We start from the raw sequence: 27,262 nt of genomic DNA on the forward strand, positions 1-27,262 counted from the left end.
ACTGAAAAGCTGCTCCGAAGTTCGAGGAATGAGAGACTTCATTTTTCTTTTCTTTTTGTTAGTGACTTTGTTATTTTTAGTTCCTGTACTCAACTTTTGTAATACTTTTATGAACTAATAGTGATTTCCCAACGAAAGTACTTGATGAGTTTAGGACTTGGAGTAGGAGTCATCGAAGGCTCCAAACCAAGTAAAACTACTTGTCTTAGTATGTGATTTTCATTCTTCTTCCGTTGCGTAATTCTCTCTCGATTTTTGAAAAACGCTATTCACCCCCCCCCCCCCTCTAATGTATTTATGGTCTTACAAGTGGTATCAAAGCAGGTACCCCTCTGAATTGGTGCAACCACCAATTAGGCAAGGGGATGACTTTTAACCTTTTTGTTTTTAACATTTCTCTTTCGATTTTTAAAGTTTTCTTGATAAAATCTAAACAAACCAATTAGAATTGCAATTTCTTATTTATGGTCTCATCCGTCTATAATAAAACAATGAGATAGGTTTTGTAAAACTAATGGAATGAGATCTAAAAAATTTCCACGTGATGTACCAACATGTTGGAATTCAACATACCAATTATTACAAGATTCATTTCAATATAAAGAATTATTATGTTCATTTTTTGCACAAAATATTAATACTAATATATATTTATTTTCACAACGATGGAATATTTGTAGTAGTATTTTTGAAATTTTAAAAGTATTTAATGATTCAACCGAACAACTTTCCGGTGTTTATTATCCCACTGCTCAATTAGTTTTAGAAAATTTTTCTAATATAGTATTAGTTTTAAATGAACATATTAATAATGAATCTTTATCTCCTTGCATCTTAGCTATGAAAATTAAATAGGAAAAATATTTTTATTTTATTCCTGAAATTTATTTAATTGCATTTGCTTTAGATCCTAAATTTAAATTAGAAGTTTTATAAGAAATGTTAACTTTATATTACGACGCTTTAATTCCAATTAAGATTCTTCTTCTCCTGATCAGTTAATATTATATATAATATTAGAATTTATTTATATGATATTTATAATTGATCCGATGGTAAGAACAGGGGACCCCGTTCGGTGATGTCAACGCCACGTGGGAGTCAAAATGGAAGGATGCCCGTCCGGAGATGGGAGGTCCGAACGGCCGACCGGCCGTTCGGTGGAGTCAACGTCCGTAGAGGGCTGGGTCCGACCGGACGGCCGTCCGACCGGTGTCGGGCTGATGGTTAAAGGCGCCCTGAAGGAAGTCAGGGTTCTGGCGCTCAGGGGGAAAGATCGCAGGGACGAGCGGACTGCACGCTCGGCCAAGGCCATAAGGTAATATACTGCTAATGGTCTCCACAAAGCACGTGATGGAGAATCTCCCCAAGTAAATCACCGCATACGTCCGGCCGGATGTTGAAGGAGCTGGCCGACCGGACGACAGATCTGGAGCAAAGGGGAAAAGGTCAAGGGACGTCTTTTTCTGACAGCAGGTATGTTTCACGCGCAAGCCATGCTCCAAATCTTATGACAGGAGATTTCGCTGTCCCATCGAGGACATGCTTGGACTGTAGCAGTATGGGTCAGGGAAGCTCACTGACAAGCCCTTACGGGGGTATGGGCCATGGACACGTGTACACCTCGGTAGGTGTACACCCACTTCTTCGCTGCCCTATATAAAGGCCCTCTTACTTCGCCGGAGGTACGCACGCTACTAGTTTAGGAGCCCCTTTCTCTCTATTGAGCTTCGCCTGATTTGAGCGTCGGAGGGTCGCCGCCGGGAACCCCTTCCCGGCCAGACTTCTGTGCAGGTTCGCCGGAGCTTTGGAGGCCTACGCCATCGACTAGGAGAGCGACACGTGCCCAGCGTCCTTTGGTTCGGCGATTCGGACAGGATCAATAATCAATATTATGCAAAATATGAAACACAAATTAATATTTCTGAAATACAATAAACTACTAGTAGTAATTTAAAGATTACAAAATCATAACTTTTATTAAAATAACGAACAAAACATCCATGAGGATCCTCAAGTTCCACACAGGAACTTGAGAATTATTTTACGACTCTTTTGATTTTAATGAAGTAGATAGCGAAAATTTCGATATCTTAAAGTGGTGGTCACAGAAGGCTCAAAGCTTTCCCGTTCTCTCTGTGATCGCCAAAGAAATTTTAGCTTGTCCAGTGTCAACTGTTGCTGTGGAGCATACGTCCAGTACCAGCGGAAACATATTAGATGAACGATGATCAACTTTATCTCTCGACTTATTGGAAGTCCCAGTATTACTGGACGATTAAATCAGAGCAGAGAAAATTAGAATCCAAGGAATGTAACTTTCAAATGATAAAGTTGAAGATTTTGATACTGAAAGAATGAATACGACAGGAACGAGAAATGGAAGTGAGTGAAAATGTAAAAGAATAAAAATGTAAAAGAACTGCGTGGGCTTTGATTCCCCTAAGGGGATACGTAGGCAACTTAAATAAGTATAAGCCTTTTTCCAATAAATTTGTAATTTGTAATTTTTAATGTTTAATTTATAATTTATAATTTTTTTAACATAATAATCTTGAACCATGGTGAACTGTGATGAACTGTTAACCAACGGTTCCGAACCGTGAATCGGCGATTTCGAACCATGAACCATAATCGTCTTGGGCGGTTAAGGTTAAGGGTCGACTTGTCTAGAACTATCGAACCGACAATTCTGAACCATCGAACCAGCGATTCCGAACCGTGGTCAAATCTACTTTAGATGCTTATATCAGTGCATCAACATAAGTCTGGACGAAAAACACAACAATACATTAATCAAGTAAAGCAGTCTTTTTTTTTAGCGAAATCTAATTGGACACTAATACTTAACTTGACTAACCAGATGAACACTGCTATCTTCTGGTAGTCAGCTAGTAACTAAATGTTAGACATTTAAAGACCAATTTTAGATGAGTATTTTTAAACTAATTTTTTTTATTAAATTGTTCCTTAATTAATTTTTTTAACAATTAATTTTAACATAAATTAATTTTTAACTTAAATTAATTCTACTTATTACTTAAATTAATCTTTCAACAATTAATTTTTAAAACTACTCAATTTCTTTTAACTTAATTATTAAACAATCTAATTAATCAAATCACTTATTAAAAAATTTAATCTTTACTAAAAATTAATTCTTAACTTAAATTAATTAATTATTACACAATCTAACTAATTCAATTACTTATTAAACAATTTAATTAATCTTTACCATAAATTAATTCTTAACTTAAATCAATTTCTTAATTTAAAAAATTAAACTTAATTTAGTTTTTTTCAATTAACCTCTTAACTAAAATTAATTTCTTAACTTACAATTAATTTCTAATTTTTAACATAAACTAATTTGTCTAACTTAATTTTTTAAAAACAACTTATTTAATTAACTTAAATTTTTTTAACTTAATATCTTTCTTAACTAAAATAAACTTGTAACTTAAATCAATCTTTCAACAATCATTTTTTTGTAAATTAATTTTTGAACAATTAAAATTAATTTATCTCTTAATTTAAACTTAAATTAATGTTTTAACAACTTAATTAATTTTTAAATAATCTAATTTTTAACTTAATTAATATTTTACTTAAATTAATCTCTCACCAATTCAATTAAATGTTTAACTTAAAAAAAAACACTGCATAAACTATGAGGGTGGGCGCCCTTGGTATAAGGCTCCAAGCGCCCGGAAGAGGGAATCGGGTGTCCTGCCCTGTTGCCCAGTCCAAGCACCCGGACATAGCTCCGAGTGCCCGAACTGGCCTATATAAGGGGGCTAGCGGCCACCCCCTTTCCTTGCACCTCTCCCCTTTCTCTTTTGCAAGGCTTCTCACCAGGCTATATAGCAAAAGCAAAAAAAGGGGAAAAAGAAAAAAAATCGGTTCTTAAGCCACCACTACGGATCAACCGAGGTCATCAATTCTTTTATAAATATTCACAATGCTTCGATAATATTTCAATCCTAAATTTTATTTTGTTTCTTTGGTTTCCTTTGTCATTTCATTTTTAGGATGTTTTTGTTTATTAAGAAACAATCACATCCTGGTGTTGGACCCTCGATTGCTAGTACGGACCCTAGGTTTTCCACTGATGAACTTAGGATTAGATTTTCATCCACTATATATGCTCCTTTACTTTCTAGTTATCTAGATAGGTATTTTGTTATGCGATCATTCATTTCCGTTGTAGAGGTTATTGATTATTATACCTTGCAACATTTAGTTTATTGCTCTAGTTTTGTTAACATAGGTCTGTATGTTGAACTGTATAATAACCTAGTTAGAGTTGATGATCTTACCTACACCACCAGAATCGCCGGTGTGGATGTTACATTATCCCCTACTATCATCCGAGACATTTTAGGATTATGACCATCTTCATGCCCCTTTCAGTGCTACCCCTCTCGGGATTCACCATTTGACGATCCCTACTCGCATATCACGCTCGATATGAACTATTCATATTTTTTTGGTGGTTAGCATGTACCGACTGAGACCCTATTTCGATCAGTCACCTTTAGAGTCTAGGATTATGCCCTTTATAGGGTCTTAGTCACATGCATTTTGCCTCTGACCACTCGTGACATAGCGATGATGTATCCTTTTCATTTATTTCTCCTTTATGCATTATGTCATAGATTAGACATAAATATTAGTTTACACATATTTCATACCATCATCTACTCATTAAGTATTACCACCAGTTAACATGTTCATATGCCCTATTGTCACATTTTAACCGCCTACATAGCCTCATTGGGCATTGATGTCACCACAGGTGATGTCAAAGCCCTAAATGAGTTTGATATAGTAGGTGCTAGGAACTTCTCCTTAGATGGTGTACATATAGATGATAAGGGTGTCCTATCATGGGGAGAGAGGCTCAGCACCAGCCTAACCCAGCAACCCAGCCTCCACCTGATCTGGCAGCCCATCCCTAGCCTGATCCTGTGGCCAAAGATCAGCTTGATCTAGTTCTAGGAGAGGAGGCAGAGATAGATGAGTACATCAGTGATCTTTTTGGGTTGCTCATGCCTCCAGTCTCTCGTATGTTAGACGACAGAGTTACCAGACTTAAGGGATCCATGACAAGTCTCCGACAGGAGGTCTCCGGCCTTTGACAGGACGTCTCTGACCCCTCTTCCTCGTCTTCTCAGTAGATCAGCTTCTAGTTTATCTGACTGATGTTATTTAGTGTTCACTTTAGATATTTCTTTTATCATATTTGGTTAACTATTTCAGTAGATCATGCTCACTGTGGTTACTAGATGTTTCAATTATTTTATCTTATTATACTTACGATTTCACCTACTTTTCCTTTAATTGTTCAATAAAGATATCAGATTCAAGAGGAAGATCGAATTTCAAAACAATTGTCAAAAACTCTAAAATATTTATTTGAAAAAAATTTCTTAAAAATTTTTTTAGAAAATTTTCCTTAAAATTTTTCTGTATAAGTTTTGTTTTTTTTGAAAATCTTACTTAGAAATGTTTTGAACATCTTTACTAGAAAATCATTGGAAAACCTTTACTAAGAATAATGTTCCTTTGTAAATATTTACTTATAAACTTTTTTTTAAATTACTTTACAAATATTTACTTAGAAATTTACTCAGAAATTTTTGAAAAAACTTTCTTAAAATTTTTTTTAAAAAGTCTACTTAGGATTTTTTGAAGTTTACTTAAATCTTTTTTTTTAAAAAAAAAAAGTTTACTTAAAAATTCTTGAAAAACTTTACTTAGGAATTCATGAAAAAATTTACTCAGAAATATTTGACAAAAATTTTCTTAGAAATATTTGACAAAATTTCCTTAGAAATTTTTAAAATTTTCTTGGAACTTTATTTATAATTTTTTTACTCAAATGTTTTCAGTTTACTTAGAAATTTTTGAAAATATTAACTTAGAACTTTTTTTCAAACCTCTCCCTAAGTCTGAAATATTCAAGGTATTTACTTTTAGCTATTTTCTACAACCTTTACCCTAGTTTTTTTTTATTAATGTCAAAGGGGGAAGGTAAGGGTTAATGTAGAAAAACAAATGTAGAAAAATAACAAACAAATTTGATCGTGTAAAATAAATGCAAAACAAACTAAGATAATTTGTTTATTTTTTTACATATTATCTCAATATTATTTTTTTTCTAACTTTAACCCAGGTTGTCATTGCATCAAAAAGGGAAAGATTGTTGGTACAATTTGCACGAATGATATAACTCAGATTTTGATGAATGACAAGTGATTTAAAGTTAGAGTGTTTTGTGGTCCAATTACTTTACCAAGTGTGCAAGAGTTGACTGGTTTGAAGGACCGACACCAGGCTAAAATTCAACTAAGTCCATGAGACCCGATAGCTAGTGGGAAGTCCAGATAGGTCTGCGGAGCCTGATATCTGGCGAGAAGTCCATTTGGGTCTGCGGGACCTGATAATTGACCGAAGTCTAGTTGGGTATGTGGACCTGACAACTGGCGGGAAGACCTGGTGGGTAAAAGGCAAATCAAGCGACAACAGATAAGCAATTAGAGAAGAGATCCGGTGAGGACGCATTCCCGATTGAGGGAATTATAGGCATCGATCCAACTTAGGTCCATTTGGAAAATCTAAGTTGAGATCTTGACTAGATCATGGTCTTGAGGACACAAGATCTAATTACTATTATTTTACTGAATTAGGCTAACTTTATTTTATAGGATACACTTATTTTTGCTGCCCAGAACTAACTCTTTTTTGCTGGGAAGAAGACTGGAAAAAGAGGAGTTCGGGCACCCAGAGCTAGTCCGGGCGCTAGGACTAGCTCACCCGGGCGGGTGTCGTAGGCACCCTGGCGGTCGGGGCGCCCGAGTTGATCCAGGCACCTGGACCTAAAAACTCATCCAGAAGCTGAGGTGGAGTGCGTCGACGAGTCGAGCCATGTCAACTGGCGTGGTCCAGGTGCCCAGAGGAGTTCCAAGTGCCTGAAATGGGCCAATATAAGAGCCTTCAACCAACAGCTTCAGAACATCAACTATTACATCTTTCATATTCAAGTGTTGCTCCGAAAAGGCTCCAAAGACACCGAAAGGCTACTCCGAAGTTCGAGGAACGAGAGACTTCATTTTTCCTTTTTGTTTATCGGTAACTTTGTTATTTTCAATTCCTGTACTCAACTTTTGTAATACTTTTACGAACCGATAATGATTGTCCAACGAAAGTACTCGACGAGTGCAGGCCTTGGAATATGAGTCGTCGAAGGCTTTGAACCAAGTAAAACTACTTGTGTTAGCGTGTGATTTTCTTTCTTCTTCGACTGCGTAATTCGCTCTCAATTTTTGAAAAAATATTATTCACCCCCCTAGCGTATTTATGGTCCTACATTTTGTACTCCTTTTTCCCTACAAAAAATGTTAGTTCAATAACCTACAAGACAATGTTAGCACAGTAATAATGAGTAATAATTAGACCCTATCTCCCTTAGACCAGGATCTAGTCAGGGTCTCAACCGAAATGAACCTAAATTGAACCGACTTCTATTGTCCCTTTGAACGGGGACACGTCTTCACTTAGTAACTCTCCTCCAGTGACTTACCTCTACTTATCAGGTGTATAGATACCTTCCAAAAGTTCACATTCGGACTTCGGGAATCAAACATCCCGACCTACCGAAATCACACATCCGATCTTCTCCAATCGAGAATCGCATATCCCGACCTACCAAAATCACACATTCAGTCTTCTCCAATTGGGAATTGCACATCCCGACCCTTGCTAGAATCCCACATCTTGACTTCAACTTGTCGGGAATCCAACATCCTGACTTACTGAAATCACATATCCGGTCTTCAACCAATTAAGAATCGAACATCCTGACTAAGGTTAGTCAACCCTACACACTCGGTAATAAGGTTAGATCACAACACATCTAACTTTAATCTATTTATCATTCATCAAAACTCATGTTTGACCATTGGTGCCAACTACACCAATAATTAGTGTGTTTTCAATTGCCTTAGATTAACAACCACCTAAGTTATTGCTAAATTAGGTGCCCTGCAAAGCCAACTGTTGGCTAGGGCTTTATTGACTCTTGTAAATAAACAACCTTTATTTTAATATAATTCAATTCAGTTTGGCATTACTTTATCTTTATACCCATGCTATATGTATAGATAAAGTCCTTGAATATACTATAGTGAGATGTAGTGGTACATATGATGATCATCATGAAATACATCAATATTCACTGTATATTCTAAATTTGTTCCTAGTCAATTGGGCCGCCTAATAAATAAGGATAAAAAACTGCTTGAGCTAAAGACTAGCATCTGTGATGTAGTGTACCATGTTTCATTGGTAAGGACATAGAGATGTTCAAATATACAGATGGGTGATCATATGATGAGTTCATCAAACATTCCTCACACAGACTTTCCAAGTGGTTATCATTTATCGAGTGGATAAGTCTTTGGTTGTGGTTGTACACTAGTAGTCCTTATGACCCAGGACAATACTGAGACTCTATATGCTGGGGTTGCACTTTAACTCATTTACCGACTCTAATAGGGTCATCAGGTGGTGAGATTGGGTGTAGTAACGAAACATATAGGAGTCGGTGTATTATAGTCAGGGATTCACCGCACACCTATAAGTGTGGATATCCTATGTAATATATTGTTTTATAGTGAATGAAGTCTCTGATCAAAACTGTAAGATGTACTTTAGGAGTGTATTGTAGTTGGGGATTCACCGCACACCTATAGGTGTGGATATCCTATGTAATATATTGTTTTATAGCGAATGAAGTCTCTGATCAAAACTGTAAGATGTACTTTAGGAAAGGAGTTTCCTAATTACACATGTGATATCACTATAAGATATATCACATGGTTGTAGAATCAATATTCGATGTACCAATGGTTGTAGATTCAACCAGGATATATGAGATGAAGGGACCAGACTGTACGTTAACCATGATCAACTGGTTCTTGCAAGTACTATTTAGTGATACCTAGGGAATCATGGGGTGGTGCTGCTAGACGCTCTTACCATGATTCGTTGGGCGTTAATCAGAATTAGTTATGACGTCCTATAATTAAGAAGTTAATCATAGGATGGGGCTATTAAGGGTATGTCGGAATAAAGGACAAGTATAGTCCTAAATCACAAAGAGTTGTGAAATCATGGCTAGCTATATCCCTGAACCATTGAGGGTCATACAAGTATTGGTTTCCCTATTTTCCGTTGAGAAAGTCAAGTTCAAGGAGTTGAATTTAGCGAATAAAGTTTGATGTGATCAAACAATGTATTGACAAATAAAGTTTGATATGATCAAATGTTAGATTGATTTCCAATCAATGAAAACAAGGAGAGTGGAAGAGTTCCACATAAACTCTATAAATTAGATTTATATTATTATAATAACGAGCAAATGTATTTGTCGTGTCAACGATATTGAATCGTTGATATGATTATAATGGACTTATAATATTGGGTTACTAGAAAAGTTCTCAAAACGCATTAGGTAAAGATGAAAGAAAGATCGGGCTTTGAAAGCTAAAGCATAAGAGGAAATCCAATCACATTAATTTTGCGACATGAAAACATAAAATTAAAATGAAAAAAAAAATGGAAAAAGGGGATGTTGGTTCAACGTGCGTGTAATGCAAAAAGAAAAGAGAAAAATTTTTATTTTCCTTTTTCCTTCACGGCTTCACCTCTCCACGTTCTCCATTTTTCCACTCTCTCCACTCCTCCACTAAGCCATGTATTTTATTCCTTTAAGACGTGAAGTTCTTAATTCCTTCTTGAGTCTTGCCAAAATTCGGATAGCAAGTGATTCTTCTTCTCTTCCTTAAAAAAATTTTCGGTGGCTTCTTTCAAGGTGTGAGGTGCTTGTGTACGGCTTCAATTTTTGGAGAGGAATTCAGAAGCCACAAAATTTCTTGAGTTTTGAAGAATTTGGACAGCAAGTTCTTCATCCTCTCCTTGGAGAAATTCGGCAAACCTTTCAAAGAAAGAAGATAGAGATCTTCTCCCCCTCTTCCATTGAAAAGTTCCATCTCCTTGTTATTGCTTCTCCTCTTTGAGAAGTATCGTAGCCGCCCACCTTCTTGCAAAATTTTAAAAGGCGTAGCCCCTTGTTGAGGGCTATTAGACAACCTCTTGTAAAGGAATAATTGGGTAGTTCTTTCCTCATCTTCAAGGAAGTCGTTTTGATTGTCTCGACGAAAAACGATACTTGATCTCTAGTGCGATCAAGTGTTGGAAAGAGGACTCCGATCGTGGACCGGATTAGACAAAGGAAGTACGAGCTCGTGACAACAACGAGGAGTTATTTCGCTACAACCGGAATTATTGGAGTCATCCCAAACACAGACTGTTTGGAAGGTATGTTTATGTTTATACTATGATTCATATGTATGTTAATGCATGTTAATAGTTTTATTTATGTTATGTTTAAATGATCTAATATGTTTATTTTAGATGGTTTAGCATGTATAAATAAAATGATTAAATTAGTATTAAATGAATCAATCATATGATAGTGTATCTTTGTTATGCTTTTATAATCTTATACAGTTAGATTGTAATGCATGCTTAGATAAAGATTATGCTTATGTTTGTTTTTAAAATTATACGAACACTCCTTTGATTTATTTGTCAAATCACAAATAAAATTTTAAATTTCCATTGTGCATAGGAGTGTAGAAACACGATCACCGAATTTCGAATTCGGTTCCAACAATTGTAACCAAGTAAAATCTCTGGCTTCTTACTATTTTTTATGTTAATTATTTTTAATTAATCAGTGTGTCCTTGCTAACAAGTTAGCAAGAGAAATTCTAATTTTAATTGTAGGTCATCTATTCAACCCCCTAATCGATCCACCTCATTCAACAAGTACAATAGCCAAATTGAGTTCTGAACTAACAAAAGTGAGAAATTTATCTTTCTTTACACGTCAGTTGGCATACGTGGGTTGGTCTTTCTTCTTGCAGAGGAACATGATGCAGGTACAACAAGAAAAAGTCCAAGTGTGATCTTTGCAATAATGAAAGTCCCAGAGTGAGGAGCTCTTGGAAAAGGATGAAGTCTAGCAGGTGAGGAGTCTCTTGGCAATGGAAGATTCGATAACAAAGGACAAGATCGAAGGAAGCTCTTAAAGGCAAGGTGTGAAGGATGGGGAAGCATCTGAGGGACGCAAGACTGATGGAGGAGGCTAGAAGGCAAGGTCGAGGTTGTACGGGCTAGGACAAGTGCATGAGAGATTGCACTCAGGATAAAATCCTAAGTTTAGGGTTTAACTAGTATACTGGCAACTGGACCAGTCAACTAGGGCAGGACACAAAATATTTCTGTGTCTGACGGCAGTGAAAACCAGTCTACTGGTAATGTAACTAGCTGGCTGACATTGTAGCCAGCTGACTGACACTGTAGCTAGCTGACTGACACTGTAGCTAGCTGACTAACACTGTAGTCAGTCAACTGGTACACTGTAGCAGTCGACTGATAAAGAGTCGTTGCTAGAATCATGGATTCTGTAGAGTGTCGTTGGTCAGCACCAGTCGACTGGTGCAAGAACCAGTCGACTGGTAATGGTAAAATCAGCTTGCTAATTTCTCTAAGCTCTATATAATGGAGCTTGGGGTGGCTGGCCTTGGTGACGAAAATTAGACTTGGTTAAAGCCTAATTAGAGTCTCCAATCCTTCATAGCAAATTCAAGGTCTTGATCAAGTTTGTGGCAAGGTTTCTCCACCGACAAGGAGGATTATGCTAACTGGAGTTTTCGGAGTTAAATCCACCGACGGATAGAGATCATTCACCTTATGGACAACCTTGGAGTAGAAGTTTTATCTCCGACCCACGTAAATCGACATGTATTGTGGTTTGTTCTTCTTGTTGTTATAGTCTTTAGGATTAAGCTTTCGTTATACTTGTTGTTTTGTATTTCTACTGCGCTAACAAATGTAGGAAGCGATCGAAATGGGTGATCAACTATTCACCCCCTCTAGCTGGGCATTAAGGTCCCAACAATTGGTATCAGAGCAAGGAGCGCTCTTGAAGGACTAATCGTCGAAAGGAGCAAACGCTAGAAGAAGAAGATAGAGTCAGAAGGACCACTAGGATGGGATATCCGAATCCCACCTCTATACGATCAAGATGATTTTGAGTATTGAAGGAAGCGGTTGGTGACATGGTTCCAAATGGATTGGAACCACTGGACCACGTTGGAAGTTCCTTTTGAAGTTCCAATGGACAAGAAGGGGAAGCATCTCCGACCTCGGTATTGGACCAAAGAGCAAAGAGAGCAATCGAAGATGGATAAGGAGGTAATTAGAATTGTGTTGAATTTATTACCTCCTAATATTGTGTTACGGATAGGTGAGTACAAGTGTGCTCATGAGCAATGGAGCAAAGTGATTGCTCTTCATGAAAACCTTACACAAGAACGAGAGGTGGAGGAGCCCAAGGAGAAGGGTTCATTGGTCCAAGAGGAGGAGAAGAATCAATCGGATGTGGAGATGAGCTCAACATCCGAAGAGGAGGAAGAAGTGGAATCATGCACATCTTCAAGTGAGGAAGAAGAGTCCAAGACAAGTGGGGAAGAAGTCTTGGAAGTCCAACCCTTAACCTCAACTACTGAGAAGAGTGGGAAATCACACATCAAGTGCTTTGAATATGGTGAAATGGGACACTACAAGAGTATGTGTCCATTGCTCAAGAAAGTAAATGAGGTAAATCTTAAACCTGGTAAAGTTCTTTTGAAGACTAACATGGTTGTAGGGATGGTGCCAAGGAGAAGAGGCACATTCAATGTTTCACATGTGGTGAGTAGGAACACTATCACACAAAGTGCCTAAGGAAAGACAAGCTCAAGGAGATGGAGCGATTGAAGCAATGGAGGAGGATGAAGCCATGTGGATGCTCATGTCAAGGGGGAGCTCCAATGGTAGGTAGAAAGGTACACCCTAACTTGAACTTTAATTTGGATATTAATTCAAATTCTAAGGATATGCATGCCAGAAAAAATGTAGATTATTTACCAATGCATAACTATGAATTTAGATATAACGATAGGAATAGGGTTAACATAGTTGATAACCCTAGGAAATCAAATGTTAAGGTTAGACCGAACCAAAAACAATCTACTTTACCTAAGGAGAGGAAAGTAGTTGAAAATCAAGGCATTAATCCCAAGAAAGGGAGACATATACTTAGAAAGATGGGTAGGTCTAGGAATATCCATGGTGTACAAGTAGACTCTAGGGTTAGAAACCTAGAATTGAAAAATCAAGCTTTGAGGGAAAAGCTTGATAGGGTAGAAAAAGTCCTAGGTAAATTCATTAATGGATCTAAAGGACTTGATAGGCTGTTGGGTAGTCAAAGACTCAATGGTGATAGATCCGATTAGGATGTCAATTTTCATCAAACAAGGATAAGGGGAAGTTACCCATGGAGTACTTTGGCAGGTATGTCATAGTAGAGTTCCCTTAGGCCAAAAGAATGTCACATGTAATGATTGCAAGTGCAAATGGTAAGGGAGAATCCTCCAAGGCTTGAGAAAAGTTATATGCTAGGGTGACATATGATTATAGAAAGGAGAGGTTAAGAAATGGCAAGGGAAAGTCATTTAAGGATAAGAAAAAATTAACCAAGAACAAGGTGTCTAAAGTTAAGAAGGTTGAATTTGTAGGCCAAGTGTCACCCGAGATACACCGATGCGGCCTAGCCATAATGGATGAGTCATCTAGGGAGGTGGCCAAGGTTAAGAGCTCTAGGGGGAGCTTAAAGAATCAATTTTGGACTCATAGCTAATGAATCTTGGACTCTAGATGAGTCATAAAATGTGCTAAAGTGGTTTGGAGATGGACTTGAGTCTCAAACCTAGGGAATTAGTACATGTAGGATGTGTTTCATGCATAAAAATATGGCATTGGGTTCATATTGCATAAAAATTTATTTTGAATGTATTTATATCATATAAAATAATACTAAGAATGTATTATGGTTTAGTATAGGCAAATACATTAAGAGGAAGCTAAAACTAGGACATTAGGTCAAGATTCAATTGAACAATTTAGATAGTTTTATATTTTATATCAATTTTAGGATCTGTGATAAATCTCTTTTTTTTTAATATATTTTTTACAAGTAGACAAGGGTAAAACATACCTCTCCACAAAATTTGAGAATTTTTGGAGGTCTGTGAAATTTCTAGTGTATTTCTGAAGTTGGGTCAGAAATACTATTTTTGGCTGAAAACATGTGTCAGTCGACTGGTTCAGTTACCAGTCGGCTGGTAACAATATTCATTGAGCACATAATGATTTTGTGAGATTATTTTGACGAGGGCAATCGACTGGTGTCTAGGGCAGTCGGCTAGTACAAGTCTGAAATTATTTTTTAGCATTGGGTTTGACCGGGGCAACTTGTATAGGTATATGAGATCCTTGGGGGATAAATACACGAGTTTAGAGTTAGTTTAGATGATCAAATTTCAATAATTGTGATATTGTTACAGCTCTTTTTGATATGTGGCAAAAGGAAAAAAGTTTAGGTTTAAGTAGGAAACCTAAATACCTTTGTGGGAAATCCTAGCTCGAGAGGGAGCTTAAGTGAAGAGAGAGCCTAGGTTTGGGTTTCATTGCTTATGCATGAGGTATATGAGATCCTTGGGGGATAAATACACGAGTTTAGAGTTAGTTTAGATGATCAAATTTCAATAATTGGGATATTGTTACAGCCCTTTTTGATATGTGGCAAAAGGAAAAAAGTTTAGGTTTAAGTAGGAAACCTAAATACCTTTGTGGGAAATCCTAACTCGAGAGGGAGCTTAAGTGAAGAGAGAGCCTAGGTTTGGGTTTCATTGCTTATGCATGAGTGATTGCATTTTTTTTTGCATGTTTATTTCATTATATGTTTCCTAACTTAAACAGGTTGTCAAACATCAAAAAGGGAGATATTTTTAGAGCAATCTGTGTAACCCTAGGTTTTGATATTTGGGCAAAGGTTTAAGTTAGGTTATTGTTGTATTTGATATGCGCTTGTGAGTGTGCAGGATGCATGTACAACGAGGAAAAGTCCAAGTGTGATCTTGGCAATGGTGGAAGTCTTGGAGTGAGGAGCTCTTAGCAAAGGATGAAGTCTCGAAGGTGAGGAGTCTCTTGATAATGGAAGACCTTACAACAAAGGGTAAGGCCGAAGGAATTTCTGAAGGACAAAAAGAATTCGGATATCTCTATAATGATATGATATTATTCACTTTAGGAATAAACCCTCATGGTTTTTCTCTTGGACTCTACCCAAAAGATCTCATTCCAATAGAGATATTTTTTTCTAATAAACTCATGATCTTTCCCATATGTTTTTAATGTGGGAATATATATGCAACCCCAACAATCCTTCCCCCCCCCCTCCCCAAAACAAAGGATCACAGGGTCCCCCTCAAGCATCAGGTCACTATTGACCTGCTTAGGACCTCCCCTCGAGCATCGGGTCACCTTTACTTGCTCAGGGTCTCCCCTACTTTGTTCAAGATTTCGCCCACATGGTTCAATCTTGGATCATGGCTATGGCTCATGCTTCTTCCGGCAGTTAGTCCGGTGAAGAGTGACCTTGCTCTGATACCAATTGAATGACCAAAAGAATTCAAATATCTCCATAATGGTATGATATTATCCATTTTGGCATAAGCCCTCATAGTTTTGCTCTTGGACTCTACCCAAAAGACCTCATACCAATTGAGATATTTTTTCTAATAAACTTATGATCTTTCCCGTGTATTTTCAATATGAGACTATTTTTACAACCTTGCAACCCCAGCAAACTCTTGAAGGCAAGGTGTGAAAGATGGGGAAACATCAGAGAGACGCAAGGCTGATAAAGGAGGCTAGAAGGCAAGGTCGAGGTTGTGCGAGTGAGGACGAGTGTATGAGAGATTGTATTCAAGGTAAAATCTTAGGTTTAGGGTTTTACCAATCGACTGACAACTAAACCAGTCAACTAGGGCAAGGCACAAAATGTTTTTGTGCCCGACGGCTGTGAAAACTAGTCTACTGGTACTGTAGCTAGTTGACTGGCACTGTAGCCAGCTAACTGACATTGTAACCAGTTGACTGACACTGTAGCTAATTGATTGGTACTGTAGTCAGTCAACTGGTACACTATAGCAGTTGATTCATAAAGAGTCATTAGCAGAATCATGAATTCTATAGAGTGTTGTCGTTTGCCAATACCAGTCGCCTGGTAATGGTAAAATCAGCTTGTTGATTTCTTTAAGCTCTATATAATATAGCTTGGAGTGGCTGGCCTTGGCGATGAAAATTAGACTTGGTTAAAACCTAATTAGAGTCTCCAAGCCTTCATAGCAAATCCAAGGTCTTGATCAAGTTTGCAGTGAGGTTTCTTTACCGATAAGGAGGATTGTGCTAGCCGGAGTTTCAGGGAACTAATCTACCAACGGATGGAGATCGTCCACCTTACGAACAACCGTAGAGTAGGAGCTTTATTTTTGAACCACGTAAATCGGCGTATATTATGGTTTGTTCTTCTTATTGTTATAGTCTTTAGAGTTAAGCTTTTATTATACTTGTTGTTTTGTATTTCCACTGTGCTAACAAGTGTAGGAAGCGATCGAAGTGGGTGATTGACTATTCACTCTCTTCTAGCCGGGCATCAAGGTCCCAACAGGTATCAATCAATTAGGCTAATCGATTCTAATCAATTTGTCATGATTTTAAGCTATTAATTGATTGACAAAAATTGTCAATCGATTGGTTGTATCAAATCGATTGACCTGATCGATTAAAAATCGATCCCATATTCAATCCAATTGTGCTAATCGATTGACAAAATTCACCAATGGATTGGTGTTAACTGAATCGATTAGATAGTCAATTCAGCTTGGTTCTATTCGTAATTTTAGATTCGATAATTGTTTGCCTGACTAAGATAATCGATTACACCATTGCAGTTTTGACCTAAAACAGATCAAATGTCGCGGTTCTTCTAGAAGAAGTTGGCAGTCCACCGTTATTCTTTATGTTCTTCGTGAAAATCATGAAAAAACATAGAAGAGCAAGTCTTTCCTAGTTTTTTTAATTGAAGAATTTCGACAATTAAATATGGTATATACTAGTAAAACCTATTCTAGCATGAACATAATAAGTCAAAGAAAAACCTAAACTGTATTGCCATGAAATCAAAGAAACACAATCTTAACTCTGATATCAATTGAATGGTTCTTGTAAATCCCTAGACCGCATAAATTCTAATTGTAGAGTCATGATCCTTATCTTTTAACGTCATCTAAGCAATCCCTGTGGAAGAAGATAAAGCAGAAGCAATAGAAGAGATCTTCCGAAGGTGTTAAAATTGATGGCGCCATAAACTCACATTAATGGGAAATGAGGATTCTGTTAAGATGATCTAAATCTTTAGGTACTAATCTTTTATATAAGTTTTTATATAGAGATTCTGATCTATTATCAATTTATAAATAATAATAGATCATGCTAATTCAACCGTGTAATAATTCAAAATTCTAATAAATTTAAATTAGATCATTTAAATGTTCAATTGATATCCACAAATATAAATTACCGATAGGCCCACCCTATATAGATTAAATCCAACATCGTCATGACGTGAACATTTGTGGATGACCCTGGTTTGCAAGTAACTTCAATTAGTTGAAGCTATATTTTTTCTTCGTTCCTAATTTATGCAAACAGGAGCAAGGAAACATATATGAGCTGGCTTGTCCTCATCCTAGATATTTGTGAATTAATTTGCAAAACTAAAAGCTCAATCAAGCACGAGGTGATAAAATTCCATGCTCCTTCGAGGCTGCTGGTCATGGATTAATTCTCCCAATTATTCGAAAGTGATCGAAGTAGAAGAGGACAAATTCTTACAGCTTTGGAGAATCTACAAATGCAATTGATCAGCTGGCTTCATCTCTGGCAGTGGAATGAAATTGAAGAATAAGCGATTGCAGAGCTTGGGGTTTGTTTATTTGGGCGGATGAAAAGAAGAAGGAAAACAAAACAAAACAAAAAAAGTTAAGATATGCCTTTTTTTCACTCCCCATCCCACCTTAGCTTCCCCCCCATCTCTTAGGTTCCCACCAGGTAAACACATTATAAAGGAATAATAGGAATAGTCAAGCTGCTATCAGCTTCATGACAATCCATAGAGATGAAGAAAGAGATAGGTGGAATCGTTTTTCTACACAAAAATAAAGTAACAAGCAAGGTTCTTTCCCCACTGCAATCTTCTACGCTTATAATGGAGGTATTGTTCATCTAAACAGCCAAAGGAGGTTTCAGGTTATCTTTCTACTTTCTGTCTCAGTTTCAATCTCTTTTTTCATACCATATTTTTTCTTTTTCTTTCCCTTCTTCCCAACAAAAAATTCATTTCGAGCACAGAAATTGATAAATAGTGCTGGTTTTCGCCTGAATTGCTGCAGTCGACGGCCATGGTTTCCCTGTGGGTCTTGTGGTTGTTGACTGCACTCGTAACGACTGGGGCAGCAGAGGAGGCGGCGGCGGCTAACGGAAGCAGTAGGCCTTCTATGGTGAATGTCGGCGCACTTTTCACCTACAACTCTGTTATTGGAAGGGCAGCCATGCTCGGGATCCAACAAGCCGTCAAGGATGTCAACGCCAATCCGACCATCCTCTCAGGGACTACGTTGAATGTCATCACACAAGATACGAACTGCAGTGGCTTTCTTGGCACAATCGAAGGTGAATCATCGATTTACTTGCCGATGTCGGTTTCTGTTACTCTACATATGATTGAGATCGCACATGTTATGCAGCCTTACAGCTGATGGAGAAAAACGTGGTGACTGTCGTTGGTCCTCAATCGTCCGGCATAGCCCATGTCATCTCTCACGTCGTCAATGAACTTCACGTGCCACTGTTAGCTTTCGGTGCTACCGATCCGGGCCTTTCTCCCCTGGAATATCCCTACTTCATTCGAACAACTCATAGTGATTACTTCCAAATGAATGCCGTAGCTGATCTAGTTGAGTTCTACGGATGGAGAGAGGTGACTGCCATCTACGTCGATGATGATTATGGAAGGGGAGGAGTAATAGCTCTGGGTGATGCACTAGCAACGAAGAGATCTAAGGTCTCCTACAAAGCAGGTTTCTCCCCCAAAGCCGACTTGAACGCCATCAAAGACCTGTTGATGAGAGTCAACCTGATGGAGTCTCGAGTATACGTTGTCCATGCCAATCCTGACTCCGGCTTGAACATCTTTTCCCTTGCGAAAGATCTGGGGATGATGGGCACTGGATATGTGTGGATAACCACTGATTGGCTCGCTTCCAGTTTGGATTCATTCATAACAGCTGATCCAAACACCATGAGTCTGATACAAGGAACCATCGCGCTTCGCCACCATACCCCAGATTCTGCCTCGAAGAAGAGATTTATATCAAGATGGAATGACATGATCCGTCAAAGAGAAGCTACTTCAGGATTGAACAGTTACGGTCTGTATGCGTACGATTCAATTTGGTTGGTTGCGCATGCAGTCGACCAATTTCTAAACGAAGGGCAGACGATCAACTTCTCTAGTGATCCTCGATTGCACGACGCTAAGGGCAGCAGGCTTCGCCTGTCATCCCTGCAAATTTTCGATGCAGGCGAGAGCTTACTCCACAAACTGTTGCAGACAAACTTTACAGGGCTTTCGGGTCGAATGCAATTTGATTCGGATAGGAATCTCATCCGGCCATCGTATGACATTCTGAACATCGGTGGAACTGGATCTCGGTTGATAGGCTACTGGACGAATTACTCTGGTCTGTCAGTTGTAGCTCCTGAGATTTTGTATCAGAAGCCGCCAAACACGTCCCCTCAAAATCAGAAGCTACGCAGGGTCATATGGCCTGGAGATACGACAGCGATTCCACGCGGTTGGGTGTTTCCAAACAATGGGAAGCCCCTGAGAATTGGAGTCCCCAACCGAGCGAGTTTCAAACAGTTTGTGACAGAGTCTTCCAACTCGGACAATCTCGGTGGCTTTTGCATCGATGTGTTCAATGCTGCAATTAAGCTGTTGCCCTATCCAGTTCCATGTTCATTTAAGCTAATCGGAGATGGTTCTAAGAATCCAAACTATGATGAAATTATGAACATGATAGCTCGGAATGTGCGTGCTCCATCTTGTCATAAACTTCCACAGTTCGTCTCCCCGATCATTCTGTTGTTATCACTGCTACCGTTTGTAATTCCTCTCTTTCTCTCTCTCTCTCTTCAGGAACTTGATGCGGCGGTAGGGGACTTTGCTATCGTGAGAAATAGAACCAAAATCGCTGATTTTACGCAGCCGTACACGGAATCAGGGCTTGTCATTGTTACTCGTGTCCGAGAGAGTAGCACGAACGCTTTGGCCTTCCTGAAACCATTTTCAGTAGAGATGTGGTGTGTCACTGGAGCTTTCTTTATCCTTGTGGGAACTGTTGTTTGGATCCTTGAACATCGGATGAACCCAGAGTTTCGTGGTAAACCTAGACAACAAATAGCAACCATGTTTTGGTGAGTTTTCTTTCTGCTAAACAATTTTCTATGAAGAAAGTATGAAAAAAGCATGATAAACTTCAGCCATTTATCATCTTAGTTTATTAGTTATGAAATACTTAATTGACTTGAGTCGTTGTGTCCATCTTGCAGGTTTAGTTTCTCAACCATGTTTTTTTCCCATAGTAAGTAAGAATTGATGTGGATTAGATAGATTTGGTTTTCTTTCCTTTGCTATGATTTTTTTTTCTTATTCATCTGGAATATGTGCAGGAGAGAACACAGTGAGCACCCTCGGCCGACTTGTACTGATTGTGTGGCTCTTTGTAGTCCTAATTATCAACTCGAGCTACACAGCTAGCTTAACATCTATTCTCACGGTTCAACAGCTCTACTCTGGGATTACAGGGCTCGACAGTTTGATCTCCTCTACCGAGCCTATCGGCTACCAAGAGGGGAAGTTTGCGAGGAATTATATGATAGAAGAGCTCAACATTCACGAGTCCAGGCTTGTGCCATTGAACTCACCTGAACAGTATGCTACGGCTCTTGAGCTTGGACCTGAAGGTGGGGGTGTAGCAGCCATAGTAGATGAGGTTCCATTTGTCGAGATCTTCCTCTCCACTTACTGTCAGTTCAGGATCATCGGCCAAGAGTTCACCAAAAATGGATGGGGATTTGTAAGTATCTTGATCAAACAACTAACAATGTAGTCTGCATATCTGTTACATTGTTCTGACAAATTCTTAAATAGACTTTGAACCTCAATGTCAAACAGGCATTCCAGAGGGACTCTCCACTTGCCGTCGACTTATCTACTGCGATTCTGACATTGTCCGAGAGCGGGGAACTACAGAGAATCCACGACAAATGGTTAACACGCACTGGCTGTTCTTCCTCCAACACTGACATAGTGGCAAACCAGCTAAGTCTCAAGAGTTTCCAGGGTCTCTTCCTACTCTGTGGCGCCGTCTGTGTTCTTGCTCTCACCATTTTCTTCATAAAGATATGCCATCAATATACCAGGTATAGCAGCACAGAAGTCGGCGAGTCTAAAGACATTGAGATTATGCGTGAAACCAATGCTCGCCTTGGTAGGTTAAAAAGTTTCAAGGGCTTAATTCAATTTGTTGACACAAAGGAAGAAGATATTGATAAAGCTATTCAGAGGAAACTAAGTGACAAACAGCAACAAAGTGCTCGTACTTCACTTGATGGGTGTTCGGCGTCACATATGTAGAAGCTGGCAGTCAGATGTAGCAAAATATTTCCATCTAGATCAAAATGATTGTATAGAAAATTAGACAAAAGCAAAAGGTTTGATTCCTATGTAACAAAGAACAGCAAGCTTTTGGTTTTCTTGGCACTTTTCAATATATAACAGTGCACATTGTAGAGAGTATTGGAAATGCTTAAGGCCAAACAAATTTCACTTCCATAAGCGTTGTCCAAAACAAGCGTTGAATGCAACATGAAGCAGCGCACCGTATAGCAGTGAACCATATAGATTCAAGATGTCATGTTCGACGGAGTTTTAGTAACATGCCGACCTATCACACTTAAAAACATACAACACGAGTAACAATACGCGCATAGGTATAATAGAGCATTATTAAACCAGGAAAAAAGATGGTCTAAGCACAGATGAATGGTTTCTTCCCAAGTTGCGACCTCTGAGACATTCTAAATTCATCACTTCGGAGTGGTCCACAAAAAGATTCACCTGCAACAAAAAAAAAAAGAGTTTCCATTAGGACACGATGCTAAGGATCCATTAACCTCTCGGGATGAGCAATTGTAGTTAGTAGTACCCTTGGTCCGTAGCGTTTGACAAACCACTCAGAGGTCTTGTCATTGGATGCTTCAAACATAGTCTTTTGCAGTCCCAAACGCCCTATAATCTTTGCAACAATGTCTGATCTAAGAGATTCAGCATGCTTGCAAACATCATCAGCATCGATCATAATCATGTCGGCTCCCGCTTCCAAGCAACGCTCAGCCCTTCTGATTAGCAAATCGACGTCTTCAACTAGTTCTGTAAACAAGGATTTCAGTGTAAGAAAAGTCAAAATTTAACATGCACGAGTTGAAGAAGAAACAGGACAATTGCTTTGGCTATGTAGTGGTGAGACACAGATATACTCTGCTCCAAACACTAGGTACTAATCAAACGTTTTGAATTCAATACTTTTCACAATGTGCACCGTTGTCGTTATTGGATGAAATGCAGAGAGCATCAAGGGCAGCTTTTCTATATATCCCAACAATTACCAGTAAGAATGATTAGTATTTAAAAGCTGATCAAGAGGATGACAGGATACGAAAGGTTGTTGCAAGTAGACCTTCTTTGGTTATATTTGCAAAATAACTATAGTTCTATGAAGCAAGTTACAAAGCCTTTATTTTCTTTGTTTTCCCCTTCGTTTTTTTTTGTGCAGGTGTTTCTGCTACCTGAACTTTCAGGAACAGGAGATATGTAGGCTCCAAAAGCTCGATGACCAGGTACAGGAATATCAGACTTTTCAAAATTTATTGAAAACTGCGGCTTTGCCTTAAGACCGTTGCTCTTGATGAGACGAATAAATCTCAATAGTACATCTTCAGGAAGTTTAAGAGATCCAGCATTCAATTCAATAGTGTCAAATCCTAGTCGTTTGCATTCCTGTAAAAGGAAATTAGTGGAAGCCTCCTAGCTGAATAGCAACGGAGAGCATCATACTAAATATCTGAATTCTACAAACCTCGACATAATGCTTGAATGAAGATGAGCCTTTACGGAGCAGATGCTCCGCCCAATCACCTGTGCTGACGTATATATTGTGTTTATGTGCTAAATCTGTTATTTCTTTAATGAAATCATTTGGCATCAAACTATGTGAACCTCCTGAAAATTTCAAACCATCAACAAACTCTCCCATGGATTCCAAGATCTCCTGCAACCATCATCATATACTTCTGTTAAAGTGCTATATTGGCTTAAGACAATGACATGTTCAAAGAAAAGGACCGAGAAGGGTGAAAAGAAATTGCTAGCTACTGAACATTTATTGTATACCTTATGTAACATTGCTAACTATGTGTACTTTTTTTTTTCAGTCATAACGGTATTGATTAAGTTCTGCAGGCATGAGACGTCTAACATGCATTAAGATATAGAAGCTACACAAAGCTGGGCTTCATAGACATAATCTAACAAAACATGCACCCTGATCAAAAATAGACAAAGAGCTAGCTATATCATGACAAAACGATACATTCTTTCAATACAATTAATTGGTTGAACACTCATTTCATGATGGCCATAAAACAATTAGAGATACTTAAGTAGTCAGCAACAAGAAGAATCCTATTAATAATATAAATTACATAGATTGAATCAAGATTTCGGTATATGTGAACAGTCAATCAAGTTGAACATGGTGTTGGAGCAAGAGGTATTGTGTTCAAATCTTTAGTCTGTGTTGGTAATATTTTCCCATCACTTGTCGGGTTTGTCAATCCACCTACACACGAAAGGTCATATCAAGCTAGAGCCAGGGAATAAGTAGCCTTAACAGCTTCGCCAATCTCATCATTGATCAAGCAAGCAGCAACTTGCCTATATTCCCTCTAGCAGTGGTGCATTTCTCGGACTCTGGTAGCCCATCACCAGAATCTTGTCTTTCCACATCAAACTAAAAGAAACTGTATAAAGAATGAACCCTAAATAGATGAATTAGTGGTAACTAAGAGGAAGGCATCAAAGGAGAACCTAATGTTGGGAATCTACATACAAAGAGTAATTCTCAAGGGGAAAATGAAAAGGGAAACCAAGAAATTACGAGCGACAGGCACAGCGATCGCCTCGTCGCCGTAGATGCACACGAGCAAATTAATCGGTCTGAAAACAACTTAAATAAGAAGGGATTTTCACCTCGAAAGCCTGGCGACCGACGAGGCAGTGGTCGGGGCCCCTGATCTCCGTGACGCCGAACTGCCGAGGCTTCTCCGGCCGATCCTCATCCTCGCTGAAGCTCTTCCACCTGTAATACGACAACTCCATTACTGCCTCTCTCTCCCTCCTCTCCTCTCTCGAAGCTAGGATTAGCTGGGGCGCTGGGACGAGCGCAGTGGCCTTTTGCCAAGTCGAAGCTGCATTCATATGTGAGGGAGAAAAAGAGGCCTTTGGGCGATTCTGGAAGCCTCTCGCAGTCTCGCTACACGAAGAATGCGGACCTCCGCATAAACAACCCATCACGCGGAGCATGCGCCAGCCCATTTATAAGCCCAAGTATATACGCCATTTGAACGGAACAGAGTTCCTTGTCTCCTACCCGACCGGCGATAGCTGCCTCTTCTTCGATCCATCTTCTATTTTGGTAAGTTTCTGTTTGATCTGTCCAGTTTTGCATTCGTATCGCTTCCTCCCGAAGATCTATTGACTAATCCTCATTTCCTCTGGGTTTTGCCCGGAAACTAGGGCTTGCTTTTGTTCCTCTTTCTGTTTCTGGTTTACTTCTAATTAGATTACTAGAAATGTGTCGATTACGTATTGATTACTGCTCCGAAAGTTATATACAAGCGATCGGAGGATGATTTATGGTTCAATGGTTTTGAATCAGTTACATTTGGTTTTTCTCGGATAGGAGAAATTTGTCCGCAAAGCGTCGAGAGGAACTAACAAAAGACTACAGCTGCGGCGACAAAAGGAGAACCTGTGTTCAGTAATTTTGTTTTGTAGTAATAGGAGAAACATTTATAGCTCATGCATAATTATCTGCGTTCCCTTTAGAAACATTTTGTAGCCGATTATTTGGTTATTTGCGACTACAATTTGGGTCCCCAGGCGTCCCAGTAGATGATTCTGGACATGGACTCCTCCGTGCGCTTGGATCCGTCTCTCTCCTCCGCCCCCTTGGCCTGCCCTCGCGACGGCCTCTTGGTCTGCTGCGCGGACACTTCCGTGATGCTGCGCTTGGCGCGGTGGTGCAGCGACCTGAGCGCGTAGTTCCACCGGCAAAGCCCGGCCTGGTCCTTGAGCGCTTCCACCGCCGCCATGCTCGCTGCGACCACCAATGACGCCTTGCTCCCTGAAGCCATGAGTGAGAGCACTCGATGATGATGATGATGATGATGATGATGATGATGATGATGATGATGATGAAGAAGAAGAAGAAGAAAGAAAGAAGTGGCTGGTGGGGATCAAAATCAAGGAAATAATGTAGAAGCGGTTTCTTTTAAAGGACTCCTGACCTCGAGGGAAGGAGGAAAGAGGACCGAACTGGGGGAGGGGAATACAAGGTGCGATTGGATGAAAACAAGCGATGCTGCTGGTTTTTCCAGGAAACCTGGGGCTCGATCTTGCTTTTTTGTTTATTCCATATCGCCCACGGCTTAACTCGGCTCGATAAATGCTGGCTTGCACTTGAACAGACCAGGTCGCCTACAGCCAGCATAAATTGGGATGCCCACTTGACTGGAGGCGGCGTGAACATTGATGAGCATGACCCACGAGGACTGAATGCAATGTAGTTAGCCGATTGGTCATTGTCAGCTAGGGTGAATATTGATTAATTTAATATTAATTTTGTATAAAATTTTATTATTATTATTTTAAATAAATTTAATTAATTCGATGTTAACTGAAATAATTAATTCGGTTAATTTAATTTTAATAAAATTTTAATTTAATTCAGTTAGTTAACATTAAATTAATTTTCGATTAATTTAATTAATTTATGTATCGAATTAATCGAATGCTCCCTCCTATTGTCAGTAGACTTGGATCTCTACAGTCAACTACCTTAATTTTTACAAATTTATGTACGAGAATCTTGGTCCAGATTGCATCGAATCTGACTTGCGTATGAGTACGATTTATACGTCAATGTAAAATTTGTTGAAACAATCAACTAATATTTTATCAACCGAATAATTCTTCCGGCTAACCGTGGATGATGTTTGCGGATAAAGAAAAAAGTAAATGATTTTTACTCGGCTATTTGGGTTTCACTAGTATGAAAGGTCGGATCACTCTATCGGTCCCCCATGATTGTCCTCTACGCCCATGTTAGCAGGAGATAATAAATTAGGTACCAAATAGGCCTTCTATGCAGGTAGGACATTTTTCAATGTTGCAACCCACTCATAAAGAGGTTAAGATCTTCGATAGAGGAATAGAGCAAAAGAAATTCTTCCATCTTCCGTCTCTAAAATTTCTTTTGCTCTGGTGCATTTCGTTTGGTAGAATCTATTGGAAGAACAATCTATAAGAGATATTTGAGAATTAGTTAAATTTAAATACATCAAATTAAATTCACTTATTTATTGAAATGACTTGAGTTGATAATCTCAGACTGTCAGTAGGGGTTAGTTTCTACTAATTGCTTAATACATATTGAGCTCCGAGTTCGAGTAACAAAGTTTGAGCGGACTAAAGGGTCAGACGGGCAAGCAGTAGATTGGCCGATCGGACAGACAGATCGAGCGGGCAGTTAGACCAAGCGGACAGTTAGCCTTACAATGGACGACAGGACAACCTAAAGGCAAAGAGGTCGAGCGGTCCAAGCGAGTGGCCAAGCAAGTAGACTGAGCAAGCTGCGACCGGATGAGCTGAGCAGCCGAGTGAACGGGAGGGTTGAGCGATTGAATGGCCGAGCGAGTGAATGGCCAGACGGAAAGGCCGACTGAGTTGGAGGGCGAGCGGTTGAACGACCGAGCGAACTGGGCGAGCTAGCAGCCCGAG

At 38.9% G+C, this 27,262-nt stretch overlaps 3 protein-coding genes across 5 annotated transcripts; 1 reads left to right on the top strand and 2 right to left on the bottom strand.

Moving 5' to 3' along the window:
- Positions 1-17,989: 17,989 nt before the first annotated feature.
- On the top strand, positions 17,990-21,904 carry LOC121974624 (glutamate receptor 3.4-like). 3 transcript variants are annotated; one of them, XM_042525773.1, is made up of 7 exons: positions 17,990-18,327; positions 18,430-18,750; positions 18,825-20,170; positions 20,279-20,556; positions 20,692-20,723; positions 20,812-21,218; positions 21,317-21,904. In XM_042525773.1, exons 2-7 carry the CDS (start codon positions 18,480-18,482, stop codon positions 21,776-21,778), a joined length of 2,796 nt encoding a protein of 931 aa, XP_042381707.1. In that variant the 5' UTR covers positions 17,990-18,327; positions 18,430-18,479; the 3' UTR covers positions 21,779-21,904. The 3 variants fall into 3 exon arrangements, with proteins under 3 accessions (XP_042381707.1, XP_042381706.1, XP_042381705.1); XM_042525772.1 differs by having other exon boundaries at positions 18,471-18,750; XM_042525771.1 differs by having other exon boundaries at positions 17,990-18,292; positions 18,471-18,750.
- A 34-nt stretch (positions 21,905-21,938) lies between these two features.
- LOC121974625 (protein HEAT-STRESS-ASSOCIATED 32) lies at positions 21,939-24,811 on the bottom strand. The gene is made up of 5 exons (XM_042525774.1): positions 24,452-24,811; positions 23,280-23,471; positions 22,990-23,200; positions 22,350-22,573; positions 21,939-22,261 (listed from the first exon to the last, which is right to left on the bottom strand). The coding sequence occupies exons 1-5, from the start codon at positions 24,794-24,796 to the stop codon at positions 22,151-22,153; spliced, it is 1,083 nt and encodes a 360-aa protein (XP_042381708.1). The 5' UTR covers positions 24,797-24,811; the 3' UTR covers positions 21,939-22,150.
- Positions 24,812-25,212: 401 nt separating this feature from the next.
- On the bottom strand, positions 25,213-25,764 carry LOC121974626. The gene has a single exon (XM_042525775.1). It carries the CDS (start codon positions 25,615-25,617, stop codon positions 25,345-25,347), a length of 273 nt encoding a protein of 90 aa, XP_042381709.1. The 5' UTR covers positions 25,618-25,764; the 3' UTR covers positions 25,213-25,344.
- Positions 25,765-27,262: the final 1,498 nt, after the last annotated feature.

Source organism: Zingiber officinale, chromosome 4B, assembly GCF_018446385.1.
Source record: "Zingiber officinale cultivar Zhangliang chromosome 4B, Zo_v1.1, whole genome shotgun sequence".
NCBI lineage: Eukaryota > Viridiplantae > Streptophyta > Magnoliopsida > Zingiberales > Zingiberaceae > Zingiber > Zingiber officinale.